Source organism: Anabas testudineus, chromosome 5 (assembly GCF_900324465.2).
Source record: "Anabas testudineus chromosome 5, fAnaTes1.2, whole genome shotgun sequence".
Lineage (NCBI taxonomy): Eukaryota > Metazoa > Chordata > Actinopteri > Anabantiformes > Anabantidae > Anabas > Anabas testudineus.
Genome location: NC_046614.1, coordinates 5,193,594 through 5,214,585, shown reverse-complemented (window position 1 = coordinate 5,214,585; position 20,992 = coordinate 5,193,594). Strand labels below are relative to the sequence as shown.

The 20,992-nt window shown below is 40.9% G+C and overlaps 1 protein-coding gene across 7 annotated transcripts in view; it reads right to left on the bottom strand.

Moving 5' to 3' along the window:
- foxp1b (forkhead box P1b) overlaps positions 1–20,992 on the bottom strand; it is a 139,613-nt gene that overhangs the window by 71,067 nt on the left and 47,554 nt on the right. For 6 of the 7 annotated variants that reach the window (XM_026347154.1, XM_026347150.1, XM_026347149.1 and 3 more), the window contains 2 exons: positions 20,362–20,428; positions 3,582–3,751 (listed from right to left, as the gene is read on the bottom strand). In XM_026347154.1, coding sequence (XP_026202939.1) covers positions 3,582–3,740 — 159 coding nt within the window. In that variant the 5' untranslated portion in view covers positions 3,741–3,751; positions 20,362–20,428. Of the gene's footprint in view, positions 1–3,581; positions 3,752–20,361; positions 20,429–20,992 lie in introns of those variants that run through there. The other variant, XM_026347152.1, reaches the window with a different exon arrangement.

Below are 20,992 nucleotides of genomic sequence, written 5' to 3'. Positions count from 1 at the left end.
CCAGCAGGCCTTACACTACCAGGTCTGGCTTTTGGGCCTCTATTTTGCCTGAGCATGCCCATGTTCATATGTGTACTGTTTGTCCTGCAACTGAAGCTTTGCATGACAGAACCCTGTGACGGTGGCTGAGACATGCATTTTCACCTTCTCAAGCCCCCACATGGGAGTGTGTAAGCTTTGCATTATGCAAACAGGAAACCTGTGCCCGCTCAGCTCTTTCTGTGGCTACTGTGCTGCGTGTAAGTCTCTCATCTCTGTACACGCAACACAACGGACACATCAACCACACAGAGAAGAAACTAAATCTAGAATTGGCTGGGCTTATCTGGTGACAAACAATGCTTTAAAGGCATTTGCTTGACTGGATGGATGTGTAGTTGTTGGTGCGCATTTGTACTGTATCACTGAGAGGAAGAGACAGGCTGGTATTTGAAGGACACTTTAAAAGACAGTTGTATAAGTTAAATCAAATTTCAAGTAGAGCAATTATTAATGGTTAAACATGTGAGATGTTACACATGTAGTAGAGAATATGATCAAACATAACAGGAGCAGCTCTACCGCTAATACAAAGTCCCTGACATAATTATTGTAACGGTGTGTTTATTTGACAACCGCAGCTACACAACATAACTTCCTGTTGCAAAATCATGTAAATCACAAAATAACAAAACAGGTTATTGCAAAAGCCCTTTCATGCTATTGTTTTTGTTGTATTTTCTCTCCTACAGTATCCTCACTTCCTCATATGGATAACGTTAAAACCACAACTTCTGCAATGCAAACAAAAACACAGAGAAAATCAACATATTCAGATTCAGGGCAAACCCTTATGTTATGAAAAAAATATCATATTCGTGTTCTAAAAAAAGGAGACACTCATATATTATACACAGGCAACTGCAAACAACTAGGTGCAGCCTGCTCAGCAACTAGATGCACAACAACATAACGTCCAACCATTACAACAGCTATCTCTGGAGTTCCTCAAAAAGTGCATTTCCACAGCTTCTCTGAGAGAAAGAGAAGAGAGACGGTGGCTTTTTTTCATCCATAGTTCCTAACAAACAGTATTTGACTTACTAATAGAGATACTTAAATCAAGCTTATGGTCCACTTCCCCCAAATCTGACTAGTCTACAAGATGAATTCCCCTGTCAGAATCAAAATGATCAAACAGATTACAATTATTTCATCCCCCATCTTTATTAATGAGGACTGTCTTTCATAGTTATGTTCCGTAATAAGAATAAATGATATGCCACTGCCAGGTTTGTTGTTCCCGCTCACTCAGGGGACTCTCAGACATTTGAGCTTTGAGTCAAAGCAGATTTTAGATTGTTTTTAGCATCACTTAAAGAGGTAATAGCATCTTGGATGATTTGTGGAGAACAAAGAATTGAAAAAATCCTCTCAGTGTGTCAGAGGCATATTAGTGCAAGCTGCAAATAAAACTTAAAAGAAAGACTGTGAAATGCCACAAAAGTAAAAAGTTATCAAGTAATTGAGCGAAGATCGTAATGCCCTGGGGACAATTAACATGGTTCATGGTGCATGAGTGAAAATCCTGGGCTAGTCTAATGGGAGAATAAAAAGACTGCCTGCCTGCCTGCCTTCCTGCCTTCCTAGTAACACTACCCTTGTAAGTAGCCTATCAAAAGCCAGTGTCAGGAGCTGAGAATGAGACATCTTGTCCTCTATCCACATCTATGTGCCATTTATCACACACAGCAATTAATAGGCCTCCCTCTGTCACAACTCGAATGCTAGACCACACAAATTAACAAGTGGATTTGTTCAAAAAGCATAAAACAAAAAGTGCTCGCTATTTACTGCAGTAGAAAGTAGAGGGCAGAAAGTGTGACTGTAATACAGAGAATTGGGAAAGAGAGACTTGCTTGATTTTCCTTCCTTTTAATGTCAGAGCAGATCCCGGAGAGTAATGGTTCTTTCTGGATGACTAGAAAACAGGGACCACACTTGGACTTTATTCCAGCGGGGAGGCTTTATTTCCATCCCTTCTTGGTGTCAAGTGCACATCCATGACACTTTTCTCGCTCTTGCTCTCCCTCCCCCCTGCCTTACATTCGTCAAAGTTGTAACCCTGTTGTCTTTGCAGAGCGAATCAGAATGTGCCTCTGGCAAAGAATGAAGGAAAAGTCAACAGGAATTAAGTTTCAGTGCAACTGTTTACTCAACTGTGGCCTGCAGTTATTGAAATTTTATCCATGGTTTTGTGTGACTACTGCAGTAATGAATTCAGTATGGCTGTGATTTTCTCACTGACGACATTCTCATTTTGAGCTGGAAAAAAAGTTGGGAGGTGGGGCTTGGGAGTGGGGTCTGGAACTGGGGTAGTGGGGATGAAGAGCAGATCTGCTCAGGCCTAAAGGCCTAACCCTGAAAGTGAGGAGCAGGAAGCCTGCTGACATGCCTTTTTTACATACTGAACATCTGTTTATGTATTTATTTCTTCCAGTATTGTCCTGCATTTATAACCTAAGAATATGATTAACCATTAAATCCTATTTCAAGACACAAAAACATGTAAATCAACCACATCTAAATGCATCACATCTGATCTTCTGCATCTGTCAACTTCTGTAATTCACAAAACCTGGTAACCAGGACATAATTAAAAGATACGACTAATCATAATGTCAGATTTCTCATGTTTTTATATTGTTGTCAAAATAAGATATGAATGAATTTGCTGTTTAGCATCAGTTCTGACTACAGAATTATTTATCACAATGTCACAACATCACATCATTACTGTTGAAAGATGATAAATGATAATATTGAATTATTGCTCAGCTCTATATGTTACAGTGTCATATCCCCCATGTTCCATGCTGCAGCATTGTTGCCCTCCTTGTACAAATGCTGATGGATGTGCTTTGACAACAGACAGTGGCACAGAGCCTGTGCATCATCACCAAACAGATCCTGACAACAAGTCTAGTCATCCTGTCGGATAGACTGAGATAGCAGAAGACACACTGATCTTTTCAATGTTGTTTCCTTAAACACACTGTCGTGTGCCACACATAATGCTGACACCAACAGAAAGAGCTTGTCTGTTTGCCTCAAGTCTGCAATGGTGAATATGTTGTGGGCTTCGCCGACGATAACGCTGGCGTGCTTCTCCATACCTCATTGGTTAACACAGCAGAGTGTGGCATTAGTCGTGAGTGTGAGGTGTGTTTACAAAGAGCCAGGGGAAAATGCTGTCATCCTATTGGATGTCATGGTTTCCTAACTGTCTACAAAATCCTGTGGCACCTACATACTTAGAATATGTCAGAAAGCCATTATAAATATTTCACCAAAATGCAGATGCTGCATGCTATGATAAACACATTCACAACTAAACACAGTCATACAGAGAGAGCACTTCCCCTTCTTTAAATATTCAAACAGGGCCTCAATATACATAAATAATAATAATAATGTGTTTATGTACTAGATGTACTTTGAGGTGAAATTAAATATTAAGTGGCACTTTAAGAGGAGCATTGGGCCTGCTGCTGACATGGCTTAATAAGGTGAAGACAGGTACGAAAGGGAAGATGGTCTACCTGATGCTGTTGGAGATGCAGAAGGTCAGCTGCAGTCACCTCCACTGCCGGCGTGGCACTCTTAGGTCGTCCCTCCCTGGACATGGGCTCCACACTAGCTCCTCCATTTTGATTAGCTGGTCCGTTGCTTGTCGCCTCCGTCCCAGATTCTTGCATCATGTCTTAAAAACCTGAAAGAAGACACAGAAAGAGAAAAAACAGGGACAGAGACGGAGAGAAACAGCTGTTAAAACACACAGCATTGAGGTCGCATTTCAACTCCGGGCCAAACTACAAACATCTGTCATATCCTTCCCACACAATTTCACTTTCATTGCAGGTTTCCCTGTTGGTTTGTGCTTCCCTGTGTCTTGTTTGTTTACTTGTAGCATATGCAGTGAGGCAAACACACATGCACACGCTCTCACAGACTCTGTCTCCACAGAGTAATGAACTGCTCCTTTGTTTTGTCTTTTCCGGTGCAGATCCTTTGCAGATGACAAGTCCATACTGGGCAGAAGAAAAGCAAGTGGGACTCAGGTTCTGTTTGTGTTCTCCATTATGAGGTATGTGCCGGGGTGTGGTGGAGGGGATAGGGTCTAAAACACATCAGAGAGGAACCCAACCTGAGTTGAGTGAGAGCAGAGGAGCCCAAGAAAACACTGGACCTCCAAAACAAAACACTTTCTATGGAAATGGATATATTTACTTGCATGGCTCCCAGAAGAACCACGGCAGAATGGCTTTTTAATGGGAAACAGGGCAACCTAACTAGGCCTGCCAAAGGATCTCCATGAGAAACATCCAATCTGAGGCTGAGCAAAAACAGTCAAATCCTTCAGGGTTGCTCAATTAACACCAAAATACAGGTCTGAATATAAATAAACCTCTTTGAGATGCTGGAAAAAAGTGTTGTCTTCCATAACTTAGTCTAACAAAAAAGAAGAACAAATGCAAATACAAATGCTAGAAGTGTAGTTTTCTGTACCATTGCATGGTTTTTGTTTTCTGTAAAAATATGACAGTAGTAAACAGTGTTAAATGGGCATACACAGCTTTTTGTTTACATCTTACAGCCTCTGTTCTGCTTTTGGATACACAAAAGCCAGACAGACATGCTGTTTTCCCTCCACCCCCTTTCTGTCTCTCTGGTGATGACTGCCAGTGACACTGGTGCATATCTGTGCCTGTATTTCTCAAATCAGTGGAATGATTTACAGCTATTGTGCATTGGTCGCAGGCCTCACTGGCACAACACGTCTAGCCTCCCAATTCCAGGGCGGTTAATGAAGCTGACCAAGTCAGGCAGAAGCAAATTAACTTGGCTGATTAATTATTTATATGAAGCAGAATAAATGCCTTTAAAACACTGGGCCTCATCATGAAAGAAGGTGAAAATGGAACTAAATGCAGATTTATGGTGTTGCATTCAAGGCATGTAATAGAAGGGCCAGCGTGAGTTAATATGTGCTCAGCTACACAGGCACAGTGTCTCCCGGGATCCAAATCTAAACAAGATGCAGACACACACTCAGACACCGTGGGGACATACACTCAGGCTGACAGATAGGAAATTGGAGTTGACAACTTGTCACATAAGAATATTTACAGAGCATAGGTGAGATAATAATCTAGACATTGGATTATTAAAAAAATAAACAGCACAATAAGCAGCACTCTGAGTTTCAATCCTGGTTCTCAGTGATCAGTATCATGAGCAGTAGTTGTGAGATTGCTATGGTCAGCTAAAACATCACCAGAACAAAAATGGTTTACACATCTTCTTGTGTAGAACCCCTTATTGCAAGAAGCATAACTGAGTGAGTCATCTGACACTGTGGCCTGTGCTGGTTCAGTTGTGTGTCACAACGCCCCCACACTCAGAGGCCTGTCTGAGCAGCTTACGCCCAGCCTACAGGCCCTGTTCTCTAAGCTCAGGCTAGAGCCGGCCCCCCTCTGCCTCCAGACAGATGTTGACCCGGCTCACCCCTACAGTCTGGCACGGCCTCCCTCCATAATGGGATTTTCTAAACAAGGAGTGCGCAAGAGGAATACTGTGGGACGGGATGCAGCCAGCCATAACTCTATCTGCAGGCTCTTGCTCACACCAACTCCTCTTCTGAGACACCAATTAGAAGCGCACATTCTCGGGTGAAATTAAATGCCATTTGAAATAAACCATGTGCTGACGTTATTCAACCCCACTTATTTTTCAAATAAAAGACATTTTTTTCCAGATGCAGAAAAAAAGGTCTTGCTTTCTTTTTTTTCCAAAGCTACATAAAAGGGAAGGAAAGTAATAGCTATTATACATGCACTGTCATTCCATGCAAAATGTTCATAATTATACGGGAAGGGCGTAAATTTCCAAATGCATGGCATCTCCAAAAGTAATCAAGAGAATGAGCCGCGGGGCTATTTTAATGTATGCAAAACTAGTGACCCACAATAAAGGAGAGAAAGGCTACAATGAATGCAAAGTAATGCACGCATGCTTGGAACCAGCACTGATGAGGGGATGGCTAAAATTAACACCCAATTAATTTTCGAATTGACAAACAAATGAAACCCATAAATCTACTTTCTCATTAATTTTACCACAGAATAATTCAAAGCTGCAATATCACAAGTGAAAAAACTGGAAGAAAAAAGAAAATGGAAAATGGGCATTATCCATCATAAATATCAAGCAGATAGGAAAGAGCCTTATTAGAGAGTTGTGCTGATAACAATGTTAATCTGCGAAGCACTGAGGCAGGGACACCATCATCAGCTGGAGCCTGGGCAACGCAGCCATGTGACTTGGCCCTGCGTTTGTTTATCTATCTATTTATTTTCACTTTGCTCAGGGGAAAGCCTTGCCTGTTATGACTCTAAAGTTTTTCCATCCTTTCCATTTATAAAACTTGCATAAATTCAGCTATAATTATGGGTCAAGTGTCCTGCTAAAACGGGTGTAGCTACTGGGGTTAAGAACATACGTCTTCATGTTCCAAATGCAAACATTTCAACGTGAAACAACACACAAAAGGAGACGTATTATTAATGGTGCATCTCAGCTTTTTTTTCCTGAGAAAAAGAAAAACAGAAAGAAAAGAAAAAGAATCAAAATAATGGAAATTCAAGGAGATCAAAACAAGGCCCAGTTTGTACAAAAAGAACTGACTGTGCTGTTGATTATTAGATGCCTGTCTGTTCTTCGGGGGCCAGGGAGGGGGAGTTGCTTGCAAAACAAAACAAGTGTTTGGAACAAACACTGGATAATAAAAAAAGGTCAGAGTTTCTGTTTGTTTACACTTTGTTTTGTTTTCCCTGAGTGAAATATGGGGAGAACAGTACAAACACGAGTCACATGTGTCTCCCACCTGACCAGACAGGTTGAAGGTTAAGAGCAGCCGGTGGCCAGAGCTCATCAAAACTGCCTCTTCCTCTCTCCTTCCCTCCCTCCCCCACCCACCTCCTCACTGGAAATATAATATAATGCCTGTCCCCCTGTCATGCTTGCCTGGAATTCAACAGCTCAAACAAGTCAGCAGTAGATTCAAGGTAGGGTTAGCCCGCGCAGCTGTGCTGTGACCCTTCTCCATGTTGTATTTTTCTTTAATGCTCATGACAGTAAAGTCTCAGTGGCCACCTGCTTCGATTCGCCGAAGTTCTCACACAGGCCTTGTTTACACAAGCACACAACAAAAGCACAACATTTCTTGGGTGGGAGATAAAGACACACAAAGGAGGAGACAATGGGGTGAGGCTCACTTTGGAGCTGTTTAGGTTCGGCTTGGTTGCTAGACTAGACAACACATCAGCGTGTACCAAAGGTGCAACAACAGAGCACTTCTCAAGGTTTGTTAAGAGTCTTATGTTTTGCTGTATTTTGGCTCCTGATTCTGGGGAAAGCCGAAAGACAAACACAAGCTGCATGTTAAATAATCCATTATCACAGTCCTCATCATTGATAACAAACTACTCTTGGAAACATTCACTGGACAACAGACATAGAAATTGGGCTAAATCCCAACAACCTTTCCAAACTGTAGTACCACACCCTTCCATGTATTATCTGCAAAAAGGGGACTTTTGCAAACTACCTCAGGCATTAAAAAAAAATATTTAAAAACAAAAAAACAAAACAAAGCTCAGCTGCCGGTCCGAGCTGAGAGGAGCTAATGGCAGGGATGACATTCTGGCAAGAGAATTCACAGTCAGACCAAACAACTATGTAATCTTGTCAGCTTGAACCGAGTCACAGATAAGCAAAGTATATCTCCAGACTACTGTAACAATACAGTAGGAATACACACCCCACCTCCTGCAAGTAATACCGCAAACCCCGTATCCATGTAGCACATGAGATGCAGAAGCGTTTTCAAAGTTCTTCCCAGACCTTGTACAAGGTATAAGCAGACCACTCACGCTGGCAAACAAAGCAGCTGTTTGTTTGAAAAGTGATTGCTGCCATGGCTACAGTAAACAGGAGAAGCAGGGGTTTGTGTTTATGAACAAATACATCTCCTTGCAGGAGTCATTTAATATTAACCAGGTGGAATGATCAGCCGATTTCCTAGGTGACACTCGGGGCAGGCATAGTGTAAACAGGGGAGGGGAGGGGGCCAGGATTTAGGAGAATCAAGGTCGATGCAAATTCAGCTTTGCAGCTAAAATAAACAGAAAGGCAGAAGTGGAGGTAAACAAAAAGTCATTCTTCTGACATTTGAAGATGCATTAAGCTGGTGTGTTGCAGCTGCTAGCAAGCCACCGTGAATGAGAACAAGATGGGCTATGGCGGGGTGGGTAGCCTGTGAGGTGGTCTTCTGTGGAGACACGACAAAGCAACAGAGTGTTTCTTCCAGATCCCACAAACAGTGGCTCTTCACAACAGTGCAGCAAGGAACTTGTAAAAACATGTTAAACATTTACTTTGTTCAATTATTCAGTAACCGGTTTCATGGAAATAACAAAGGATGTCTGAGGGTTCCAAGAGCTGGAACATCAGGGTATGGAGTGAAACAACAGCGAAAAGAGAGTGATATGGAATTGAATGGAACAAAACATGTTGTCCATCATAAATCAAGGTGTATGGCTTTCATTATGCGATTTATGCATGACTTCAACAGATTATAATTTACACCATCTGCTAGATCAAACACTTTGTTGTCCAAAAATAAGCAGCGATTATGAAAGACAACGTAGTGTGGGGACTTTCAAGCTGTACGTCACCTTGACCGTGAATTTTTCATGCATACAACTTGCCATCTGCTGAGCTGAAGCTATCCAGTGAGCCTCCCTACCCAGAATCCATAGTTTCCTGTCTCCACATATTCATTTCATTTAGTCACTAACAACAGTTAAGCCACTAAAAGACAGGGATAAAATATGACCAAGGGTGCAAAACCCGTATTTACAACACTATAATAGAATGACATCAAAGCAGTGGTGATTCATATCAATATCAACCTATTATCACGCTACAAGCTCAGATAAATTAACAATAAGAAGGCTACTACAAGGCAGACTCCAGTGGAGAAGCTGAGTAGATAATTTCAGAAAATACACAAACCAGTTTGTCTCCTTTGCATGGAGCCATCCGAGAAACACCTCGGTGTAACGGCCTGCTGTGCACAGACAATGACGGAATGTGCCAAAGTAAGGCAGGCCATGGTATTTTTAGTGCAAGTAGGGCCGATAGAGACTAAGTAAATAGAGAAGTCTAATGAGTTTAAATCTGGTTGTACATGAATGGAATAGTAATTCTGGGATGTGGAGCCCCTTTTAGGAGTAGTTTGCCACACATTTTCTCAGCGACTCTCCTTCATTTGACTTTGATAATCTCACTCACATGTGGCTCAGGCCCATTAACACTACAGCAAGAGGACAGACACCAGGAGACGAGGGGCCTCTTTTTCTGACCACGGGCTCGATGCACAGGAAAATGCAGGCATTCCCTCAAGCTCATCTTACCAATCAGACATGTCAAATATGCATACCCAAAGAAAAATACACCTTCCATCTTCAGGGCGCTACAGAAGCACTTGTTTTTTTTACCATTACTTAAAGTGTGTCATATATTTTTAATTATTTTTACTGGGATTCTTGTAAGGGCTGTTCCCATGGGTGTGGGGATGCAAACTCATGGGCAGGAAATGTGTCAGATGCATTTTCCTAGGTAAACCAAGGTTAGCCTTAGCAAACATGTCTAATTAATATTATGTGCTAACTCAATGAACAATATTAGTAGAATTACTGTGTTCTTGGTGGATGTCACTCCACCAGAGTGAACACTTTGTCAGTGAGCTGACAACATGTAGCCTAATATTTTTGGGGAAAAATCTTGTCAGCTCTGTTAAATCATCAAGACAGACCTGTGGTACACCACAGCTCTGCACACAAAGTAAGCCACTAATTACAGTCGAGTAAGTCATCAAGTGTGGTTGACGCATTTATTCTAATTCCTTTCTCAGTACCAAGCATGATGACTGAGGGGAATCTGTAAGGCCTGCATCAGTATGTGAATGATTGTTATCAGGGTTAAATGTTTCTCTCCAGACAAAAAACGCACAGCAGGTGGAGGTCTCCCACTTCTTTTGTTTAGACTTCCTCACACAGAGATTAAGTTAGGTTATTGATTTTCCTGACACAATCATTAACCTTTATACGCAAGTAATGGCATGGTAATGCAATTACTATTTTATTTCAATAGTGTCTCACCTACAACTGCCAGTGCTCAGTGGCTGCTTAAAAGTGTGATTCACTGCTTCTGAAGGAGCAGTTCTTCCTCAGCATGATACAAGGGTCGCTTAATCCTAAGGAGGATGTTATTATTTTAAAAGCCTCAGCTTCCCAGAGAGAGCACAGAGAGGGTTAAAAAGGAAGGGAGTTTGTGCCTTCCATTAGGCAGTTAAATTGAAGATAAAGGGCAAAGGGTTAAATACTAAAAAGGACTTTACATGAATTTCTGAGTTTTAATGGAATCAGGTTTTAACAGTTCTTTTTTTTTTATTTTGTTAAATACAGCCCATGTCAGGAAGATGCGTCCCCCTCATAAAGCAGGACAATGACAATGTACAGTGGCACTAATACAAGGACATAGTTCATCATGACATTTTCCGCAATTCCCAACTGATTAGGGTCATTATGTTGGAGGCCTGATTTATGTTGTCATTTCCTCTCACCGATCCTGCATCAATGAATCTTAATGAATTGGTAAATAAGGGTGAAGATTACACTGTGTGACACTGCAACATTTCTCACCCTCAATGGCTGAGATTTATGCAGCCAATTAGAGACTAACAGAGAAAATTGGCTGGCAGAAAAATAATATTCTTTATGGCACAAAATGGAGGTGTATTCTCAGTGAAGGGCAATTGTATTGTCAGTGTTAACGTCCATAAACCACCCTCCAAACCCACCTTCAAAATGCAAAGGGGAATTCGGACTCTGCAAAGGCGAGTTTAGACCATTGTGAGGCTGTACATTCACAGAGCTGCTGAGCCCTGTGGCAAGCCAAAGTCCTTAACATTCACCATGGCCCATCTGACATGTTTGATCAGCATAAATACACCCCTGTGTGACAAACATGTTTACCTTCTCACTGCAAACATCATACAATCAGACACCACAAGGTGCTGCTCCTCTAATGAAGACGTGAGCTTTTATCAAGGCCGGCCGTGTCCTTCTGTCAGAAATATGCCTCTTTTATACAGACATCAAAAAGCATTTGTGCAAAGAAAAGAAGCCAGATTATTTGCTCTAAACATACAACAAGGCCATATTTTTCAATTAGGGTTTTTTTACGAGGGAGAAAAATGTTAGTTAAAAAAAAAAACAACAAAAAAAAAACCCATCCAAATGCCCTTCATCTTTTTTTCAAAGCAGAAATATCAAAATACAATCACCTCTTTGAAGACAACTCTGATCAACACATACAACACATAGCAGCTGATGTATACAATATGATTAGGAGCTTTTTAACTATTACTAGGTACATCATTATCATAACCATGATAGTTTATTTCTCCAATGCAGATTAAGGAATGCTGAAGGTGATTACAATGAGGGGAAAAACTGGTTTTGTGTATCACTACAAAGCATGAAAAGCTTGCCTGCTTATTAATACCAACTTCTTGAAAGAGCACTTAGAGTTATAATGAGAGCCTTTATGTATTACATATTGTGACTAGATTTAGTGTGAGGAAGCGGCTCTCCACATCAAACAAGCTGGCCTGCTATTAGGCACAGGGGCTGAGGGATGCTGTGTGAAAAGGAGTGGAAAATTAAAGCTGAAGCAACGCAGGAAAGGGCTTAATTTACTGGCATGTACAGTATGCAAATGAGATTACTCTCAGCTTAACTGCATCATTTATGTCCATAATAACAGCATCATCATTACAGGGCTCAAATTAAATTACACTGTAATTAGCATATCAAAGTGATTGGTTAAAGTTTAAAACAAATACCCAATTTTGTTAATGAACATCTGTATTCACCATGTAGACTCTCAGTGAAAACATCCAAAACAAATATGTGTTTTGGAGAAGGGGAGGAATATCCTTCCCAAATGACATGTCTGTCAGTGTGTGTGTGTGTATGTGTGTGTGTGCATATGTGTCATAGTGATGTTTGTTAGGATGGGGGTGTTTTACCTGAAGAGCTCCACACACTCAGAATATGTTTCCCAAACTCCAGGAGATCAAAGATCCAATTTCCCACACTTGCCACTTCAGGAGCTCATCAATAAAATACTAATCACTTCACGGCTGATTCTGAGAATGGAGCCGCAGCCAAAGGCTTAGGGAGGCTTCCATATCACAAAAAAACACCTCCGCTCTGACTCTTGAATGTTGTTGAATGTGCACTCAGTCCTGCACAACCGCATGTGTAATTTGCAGTCAGGTTTATCTAATAGCTGTCCTGCCTTTCTCCCTGATAAACATGCTGAGTTTTAACATATAGCACTGTAGCTCGGAGAGAACGTCCTCACACCTCTGACAGGAATCACACACACCTTAGTTCATGTGGCTATGAATGAAAGTCACCCTTCTGATGTTTCATTGTCCACATATTATTGATAGAATTTCAAATTTATTTATTTTTTTGTCTACCACCTTCGTTTTCTAATTTTCCTTTATTATCACAAATATCACATTATTCCTTTGCTAATGACTCAAGAAAAAGGCAGCATCTAGGTGGTGTACATTATCAGAAATGCACTCATCAAATTTTAAAGAAGTGGCAGCTTATTTTATTCATTAAGAAATCCATTAAAAGTCCTTATGCCTTGCAAGTATGTAAAAGATGTGCTTTTCAAGGTAGAGCTAGGGCAAATCCACTTCATCAGCTAATGACGGCACTCATTACACAGAGAAGCTGGCTAATGAAGGCGCGGTGGCCGGCCAATCCCCTCACCCAGCATAAAGCCCTATGAAATGCTAATATCTCACTTCTAATTAAAGGATACTAAGTCCAAATGCACCTTCACGGCTAGTAGCTGGCAACATAAATTTTATTTTTCAACACTACACTACACCCAGAGATGTGCCTGAGCAACATTCCATTAATTCATATTTAATACCCCCACTAGTCCTGCGTTTGCCTTAGTATCTCTCTGTCCTGTCCTTCTCTCTCCACTCAGCTTTATACTGTGAGCAGGCACATCATTACACTTTCTAAGAGTTTTTTTTTTTTTTCAGCTTTTTGTTGCTTAGTTATATTACTTTAAAGTGCCTCCAGAAATAAACACATATGCACACAGCAGCCTTTATGTGTGTGTCACAGGGGAAAGGTCAGGAACAAAACAAGAAAGGGAAAAAAAAAAAAAGGGAAAATATGCCAGTATTGCCCCTGCTGCACCTGTATACGTTTACAGTGTTTACACATCTTTGGCTGTAAATATGTTTACAAGAAAATCTGCTGCCCTTCTCAGAAACCGACCTTGAAGCCAGTAAACAACCCTTTCACAAAGTTCATTAACGTCAAAAAGGGGATAGTCTTTCCCCCTAGATGGAAAAAAACAAAAGGTCAGTGCCATTAGCTTATCAACAAAATATAACTGCAAAAGAAATTATAGTTCGTTTTGAACAGATACTGACAAACTAATGAACAGCATGTTCTTTGGACTATGGTTAAAGCCGAAGAACAAAATTATCACTGTAATCATCGCAAGTTAAAAATGTCAATTAATAGATAATTATTTCAGCACTTCCTTAAAGCACCCTCTGTGTGTATACTAAACAGGCATCAAACACTCCGTATTTACTCAGTGGCATTTTGCCAGTCAGATGAAAAGTATCTAAATTTTTTTTCCAAGAATCCAAAAAAAAGATGCTGGTTTTACTCTTGAATCCATCGGTGTATTCATCCATCTATCATGCAAACAGCACACATTATTAAAACAACAATGCCAGCACGTAATAATCTGAGTTTTCAAAACATTAAAATCCAAATTGTTTTACATCAAGAGCATCATTTGCTAGAGGGCCTAAGTAAAATGCATGAATTTAAAGGTCAGTGTTAAGAATATATCACATGACGTCTGTTTGATCCTGGCCCAAGTATTTTCCCAAGGATTCTCTGGCTCTGTACTGTGTAAATCACGCAGACTGACCTTCTACATTCCTCATGCTCTGTCCTCCCATTCATCCACAGGCACAGATAATACTGGGCAAATATCATAAACGTGAGGATTTTAAGATTGAGGTGAAGATGCCATCATCCTCCACCAACCAGGGAAAAGACAGTGCATTTGAACGTACTATGCCTAATAGTCTATATACCGACAATCTGTGGATAGTCATCAGAGAATAGTCTCCAATGATTGGTAATTTGAACAGCATCCACTTTTTTGGATTCTTAGACACATTTTATGCACACTTTCCTTTGAGGACTTCAAGGTTAAATCACTACTTTATTCAAAGCGAGATTTAAGATGGCACAATGGATGTTCACTTCACAACAATCAAAATAAAACAGCCACTGCCTTTAGATAAAAAAAAAATGTTCCCAGTATCCCAGGGTTTTCTGAGTTTGTGTGGTGAGATGATTTCATCCAAGTATCATAAAGGGTCTCTAAACGTTGCCAAGATGTTTCCAGTTCAAAAGCAGCATCGGCTTGAGGCCAGGGCGTGACCTGCAGCTGAACTGGCCTCTGCTCGGCCAGAAGGAGAAGGGCAGCAGCTACTCCAAACACATCGCCCCACCCCCACCCTGATAAATAACTTAACACAGCAAACAGAGGCCCATCAGTCAACCTACACATAGCTAACACCAGGACAGGGACAGAGATCGATGGAGAGATACAGACAAATAAAGTAAGACCGAAAAAAAAAAAGGCAAGAAGAGGGGGGCACAGAGGGGGAGAGTTTGGGGGTACATTGTGAGGGCATCTAACAGTGCAGAGTAGATAAATATCACACAGGAGCCTGAGCCAAGCAGAGTAGAAGGCCAAGTACTGTAAGACTGTGAAAGCCAGGCTATTTTGCCAAGCTGTGACATTTGTTTCTTATTGTCTAAGTGGCAGCTGAAAGCGTCTCCCTACGAGGGCCCCTCGGCTCTGCTCTGGTCCGCTTTGACAGGGAGGTAACCATATTAGGACGTGTATGGTAAAGTAAACAATAACATAGTTGCAATGAGATGGAAATTTTTCAGTTAATGGTGTTTGTCATTCCTGTTTTCAGTGCACTGAGCAGCCCTGTGTTTTTTCTAGCCATCCAGAGAGACTTTGTTTATGAAAACAATGCAGGAGCCAAGGCTAAAACCAGAGCACAAAAAACACAGAGAGAGAGAGGGAGAGAGAGGGAGAAAACTGTAAATAAATATCAGACTAAAACATGCCTCCACCTTTTTCATTTGATTACATAAATACATCCACATGGGTATAAATAGCATTTTGCTTTTCCCCCTTAGAGCATGTCCACATCAAGATGGCTAAATTTTAAATTTGTATGTATTTTTCTCTACAGTTTGGCCTTTCCTATACGCTAATCTACCATTTTCACAGATGCAATCTGTACTCTTTAAAAATAGTGAATCTGACCATAATTTGTGCATTTACAGCACTGACCAATACCAAGCTATCTGATGAGTGGTGCCCTTTAGGCGAACAGTTGCAAAATGACAACTCAAGCTGTCATTGCTCTTTATTTGTGCTGCACTACTCTTTTTTTTTTCAACTTGACTCTATAGGATAATGGCTTTAAAAAGAGGAACAGTTGTGAAACAGGAGTTTAAAAGTTTAAAACCCCCTCCTGTGTAAACACATTGCATTTAGCTTGATAAAATCAGTTAGCAAGTTAGCTTGGACAGCTGGACTTGTGAGTGCTATCCATGGCACCAAGCTTCTACAACCTTATCTTACTAGGATGGAATAGGATGAATTTATATTAATATTTGACTATAAATGCAGACTGTCGGCACTAAGACCTTGATATTAGACTCTACCCACTGTAGTTGGTATTAAACCAGTACTGAGGAGGAGTACGATGAAGTGTGGATGACATCATATTAATGTATGTCATCTGATTTATTGGCTATATGATACTAGCTTGAAGAGATCTTAATATCTGAAACATTTTCCAGAAAATCCAACAAAGGAATGAGGGGGAACCCACTTGTTAACAATATGTGAATCTGAGTAATGAGCAAATTCGTGATTGACTGAAATGACCGAGATAATATTTGATATGCCTGGTTTGAAGGGCTCCATTGCTCACTAATTTCAACAGCATGTTGAGCTATTTAAAAGAAATGTAGCCCTCACTCTGCTTTATGTTTCACTGGTCATTTGTTCTCCTCCTTGTTCACTCCCTTTTCTTTAGCTCTGATTACCAAACTATTTTTTTTCCAGGTTTAGAAAAAGCAATGCTGCATGTTTGTGTATGTGGAAGTGTGGAAAACAAAGACTCAGATATTTTCCAGCACTTATGAATAACTACTGCTGACTCACTGGTCAATTGTGCAAAAAAAAAAAAAAAAAAAAAGCTTTACTTCAGCACAAAGCTTTAAAAAAATATTAACCTGGGTGCAAAGTTCACAACGTGACAATGTTCACATGCATCTCTATACATATACAGTACATACTGTAAACTGAAATAGGAAGTACAAGAAGACGTGCAACTCCTCCACTTCTCTCCTCTCCACATGTTGACTTTCTCTGTTTGGTTTTTACCCACCTCTTTCCAGCTCTCTCAGCCTCATTCCTAATCTCACACCAAGAATGCAAGCTGTTTATTTGCCTAGGGCTTGAAGCCATTCCATTAAGTAGCCCCACCAGGTGCTTTATCCCTAAAAGGGATTTGTTTTCTAAAATAAACGGAGAAAGCAAAGGACTGCCAAAGTGATATTTACCATGACATGAAGTGATTGCAACAAAGTCAAAACTATCCAAATAAGAATCGCTGCGGCTCGTAGGAACTTTTTTTTTTTTTAAATTTCCTTACATAGTCATGGACTTTCACTCGACAAAAATGAAACCATAAACAAGAGTGATCTTAATATGCCAAAATTCAGAAACATATCAGTTGGTTTTCATGTGCAGAGACAGTATGTATGTTAACTCACGTTTGATATTCCACCACAGTTACAGTTCGGAATACTATTTTGCAGTCTGACCGATACAGGTCTAGGTTACCCCTAAAAAAGCTCTGTATAGTCGTTTTGCTCAGAAGACAACAAATCAATCCATGTTATTAGCTCTATTTCATCTTTTCTGAAGCAGACGCACAAGGCCAACGCTACAAATGAGAGCTCTGACAGTTTTTCTTACTTTTGTGATTTTCTTTTCATCTTGCTTTAAGACAACTCATCTGAAGATGGAATTTGCTTACTCCTGTCGCCTCAGTCAATCTCACACGAGGACTGCGTCACGTCTGCACCTGGTAGCAGGCTGACATTATTAAAGCTCCCCACTCTCCTAGGCAGACTGCGGTTTATACGTCCGTCAATATGTTTCAGACCCAAAGAAGACATGTCTGGTTGATGCTGATAGAAAAATAGATTGAAACTTGCCAAACGTGTTTTCCCCAAAAATATATTTTAAGCAGCTTCAAGATAACACGTGTGATAACAATATGGGCGCAATCCTTTCCACCTCATGACAGAAGATAATTCACATGAAAATTGTAGGAGATGCAAGAGGAAATAATAATGTTGCTCGATTGTATGACATACTGTATTCAGCATAAAGCATGCATTTAACTGTGTAACCCGTTTAGCCAGACAATACAGAGGTGGGTGATCTACCAGACTGTGTTCTGATAGCAGCTGATGCAGCCATGGGAGCACAGCATCAGATAGGGAGCGCAGACAGCAGGCCAGGTGAGGGTGTTGAGAATGCTTTGACACATCCTGTGATCTCAATCAACAGGAAAAGGCAGAAGCACAGCGCTGCTTCATGTGTCCGCCTTGGCTTCCATTGTGACGTCTTTGTAGGGGCCAATAATTTCTTATTTTCACGCTGCCTTGCATCTATTCTGCCTGTTTTTAACTACAGCAGCCACGCTCAGAGAGTAGATTATGGTACTTACAGTGCATGAAAAACACAGCAACAAAACTGCCAGTGACAGAAGCGTTTAACTTTCTTGCTAGAAATCTCCCCCATGTGGCACTTTCGCTACAGCGAGTTGTTTATTATGTTCCAAGCTAGGCATAAGCGATTAAAGGAGCTCTTAAGAATCAAAGCGTTATAAATGCATGGAAACACAGCCGGCTGTAAATGCCACAGAATTAGAAGCTTACCAAGCCTAATACTAATACATGGCAATTTTCAGCTTGATGCTGATATAAAGAAATTACTTTTTTAAAGTAAGCAATAAATGCAGTCAGGGGAACTGTTACAGAGGCCCTATTTTCATCCCAGCATAAATCTGCTCACGACCTTTCTCTGGGTCCAACTCATGAATCCACTTGTTTATTCCTAACACTTCCATAAAAAGTGGATTAAACACAGCAACCTCACCAGCTAAAAACTAAGGCAATATAAACCAAAGCATTTACAGTAAAGGAAGAATTACAAGAAACTGATTGAAACTGTTTGTGTGACGTGCTCTTCTCTCCCTTACATGGATTCATGAAATTCAAATAACGGCAAGTGTGAGTAGATAACATTGCGAAGCCCTCAAAACAGAGAAAGATGTTCTGGGCGTCTAAGGATTCTTCTAAGCGGGGGCGCTTCTTTGGAAAGTTGGGTGTCATCAGGTCTGAATAAATTGACCAAAAGAGCAGAACTACACACAGGACCCATGAGAGGCAGCCCATATGATGATAAATACACATGATATCTCGGTCAAAACTTTTGTCAGTCTGCTGTAAGAATTTTCATGCATCTTAAATTCATATTATCTCAATTGCAAACAATTAACTACAAATATTTTAAATACCGTCATATTTTCTGGTTGGTCCAAATACAGAAAAAAAAAAAACGAGCGCCATACATGCTTTCACACACGCGCGCACACGCGCGCGCGCGCGCACACACACACACACACACACACACACACACACACACACACACACACACACACACACACACACACACACACACACACACACACACACTCCATATTTGACTCTATAGCACTTTTAAAGAGCTTTAAACACCAAGACATGCCAATCCCATAAGCTGCCAAAGGGATTTCTGCATTAGTGATGCAATCAAAATCACATCGGAAACTTGTGTCAATAATTAAGCCTATTTTGCCACATTAACATTAATTACACAACCATTTGGAAGATTTCAGGGCTGATCTTACATCTGGAGCACGCAGCTGAGGGGCCCGCTGCAGTGGACCTGACTACACAGAGAATGCACCGCACCAGATAAACAGCAGCAACATGAACCCTTCACTTCGATTTTACAGATGTAGTGTTGAGTGTCTGAATCAAATAAAAGAGGAGTTTGCTGTTTAACTGTTATGATGAGATGCTCGTCTTACAATGAAAATGTTCAATGTTCAAATTTAACATTTTGTTAAAGTTAACATGACAAATTAACAATTAAATCAATTCAATCACTAGAAACTATCACATAAAAGTTATGTTTCAAGTATTTTCTTTGCAGTAGCCTTAACAAATGTACAGTTTTATTGGTCACATTGCCTGCATACATTTAACCTATCTAACAAGTCCTAACGTGTTATACGAGTGACTGAAGTGCATGAGAGACAGAAAAGAAATGATAAAGATAGTAAAAAGAGACCAAGAGAGATAGATGATAGACGGTTAGGTTAAAGCTGTAGGAGACAGAAAACAGACACCCCCCACCCTACCCCTCTCGCTCCCTTTCTCCCTTTCCCTCTCTCTCTAACACACACACACACACACACACACACACACACACACACACACACACACACACACACACACACACACACAACACACACACACACACACACACACACAACCCAACAGTCCTACTCCACCTCACCAGATCACTCCTGCCAAAAGTTCACATCCTAGGGGCCACAAAACCTTAGTGAGGCACGTGTGAGGAGCAAACAGAAGATATCAAGCAGAAAATGCATTTACCTACAAGTAATTTCAAACTAAAAGCAGCTACTTTAAACTTGAGACAAACTGGCCCCTTACCACTCCCCAGACTTGTCTCAAATCCACCACTTTTCAAACCAATGGCTGAGTGCACCTGTCGAGTCCCCCACCCATCCTGCCCCGAACATATACACTCAATATACAGTACACAAATGAGCACAAACAAGACAACCGCACTGCATTCAGTTAATTATTAAGCCAATTCAATACAGCATTCACACACACATGCAGGGACTGTAAGCCTGGTGAATGATTGTGTGTTTACCTTCTACAAGGACTTGCTTATTTAAAGCAATCTTCAGTTCCAGTGGTGGTAAAACAGCCTCCTCGCCCTGCGGACATAAGATGGAGAATTATTTATGGCAATGAAATAATAACTGCTGCAGACCATAATGCTTGTCATCGGCACCTACAAGCTAATTTACAAAGCGAAACACAGAGTACATGAATGTAAACTAAATGCTATGCAATGCAATAACAAGTTGCCCACCAGTTGCTATTGATTAGAGTTGAACGTGCACAAACAGCCTCATATGTGTTCTGGGGAATCATCAGAAAGAAATCAATGCCCTGCATTCCTGTGCTGTTTGCTTCCCTTTGTTTGGAAGAAGCTGCACCAGTCAGCGTACCTCCTCTGGGTGCTACGGACGTACAGCCACCATTTCAGCTCAGAGCAGCACAGAAGGCACCTTTCGTTAGTCCTCCTGTCATCCTACTATTGTTCCTGTCACATTCATGCATTTCCATCTGTCTGTTAACTACAACTACACCCACTCATGATAACAAGTGAACAATGGGGCTGTCTGATGCGAGTGCATGGTTTATTTGCAAGACAAAAACTTTTCATGCTACTTGCTGGATGCCCTTCTTGGCCCCCCCTGGTGGTGAACATATTG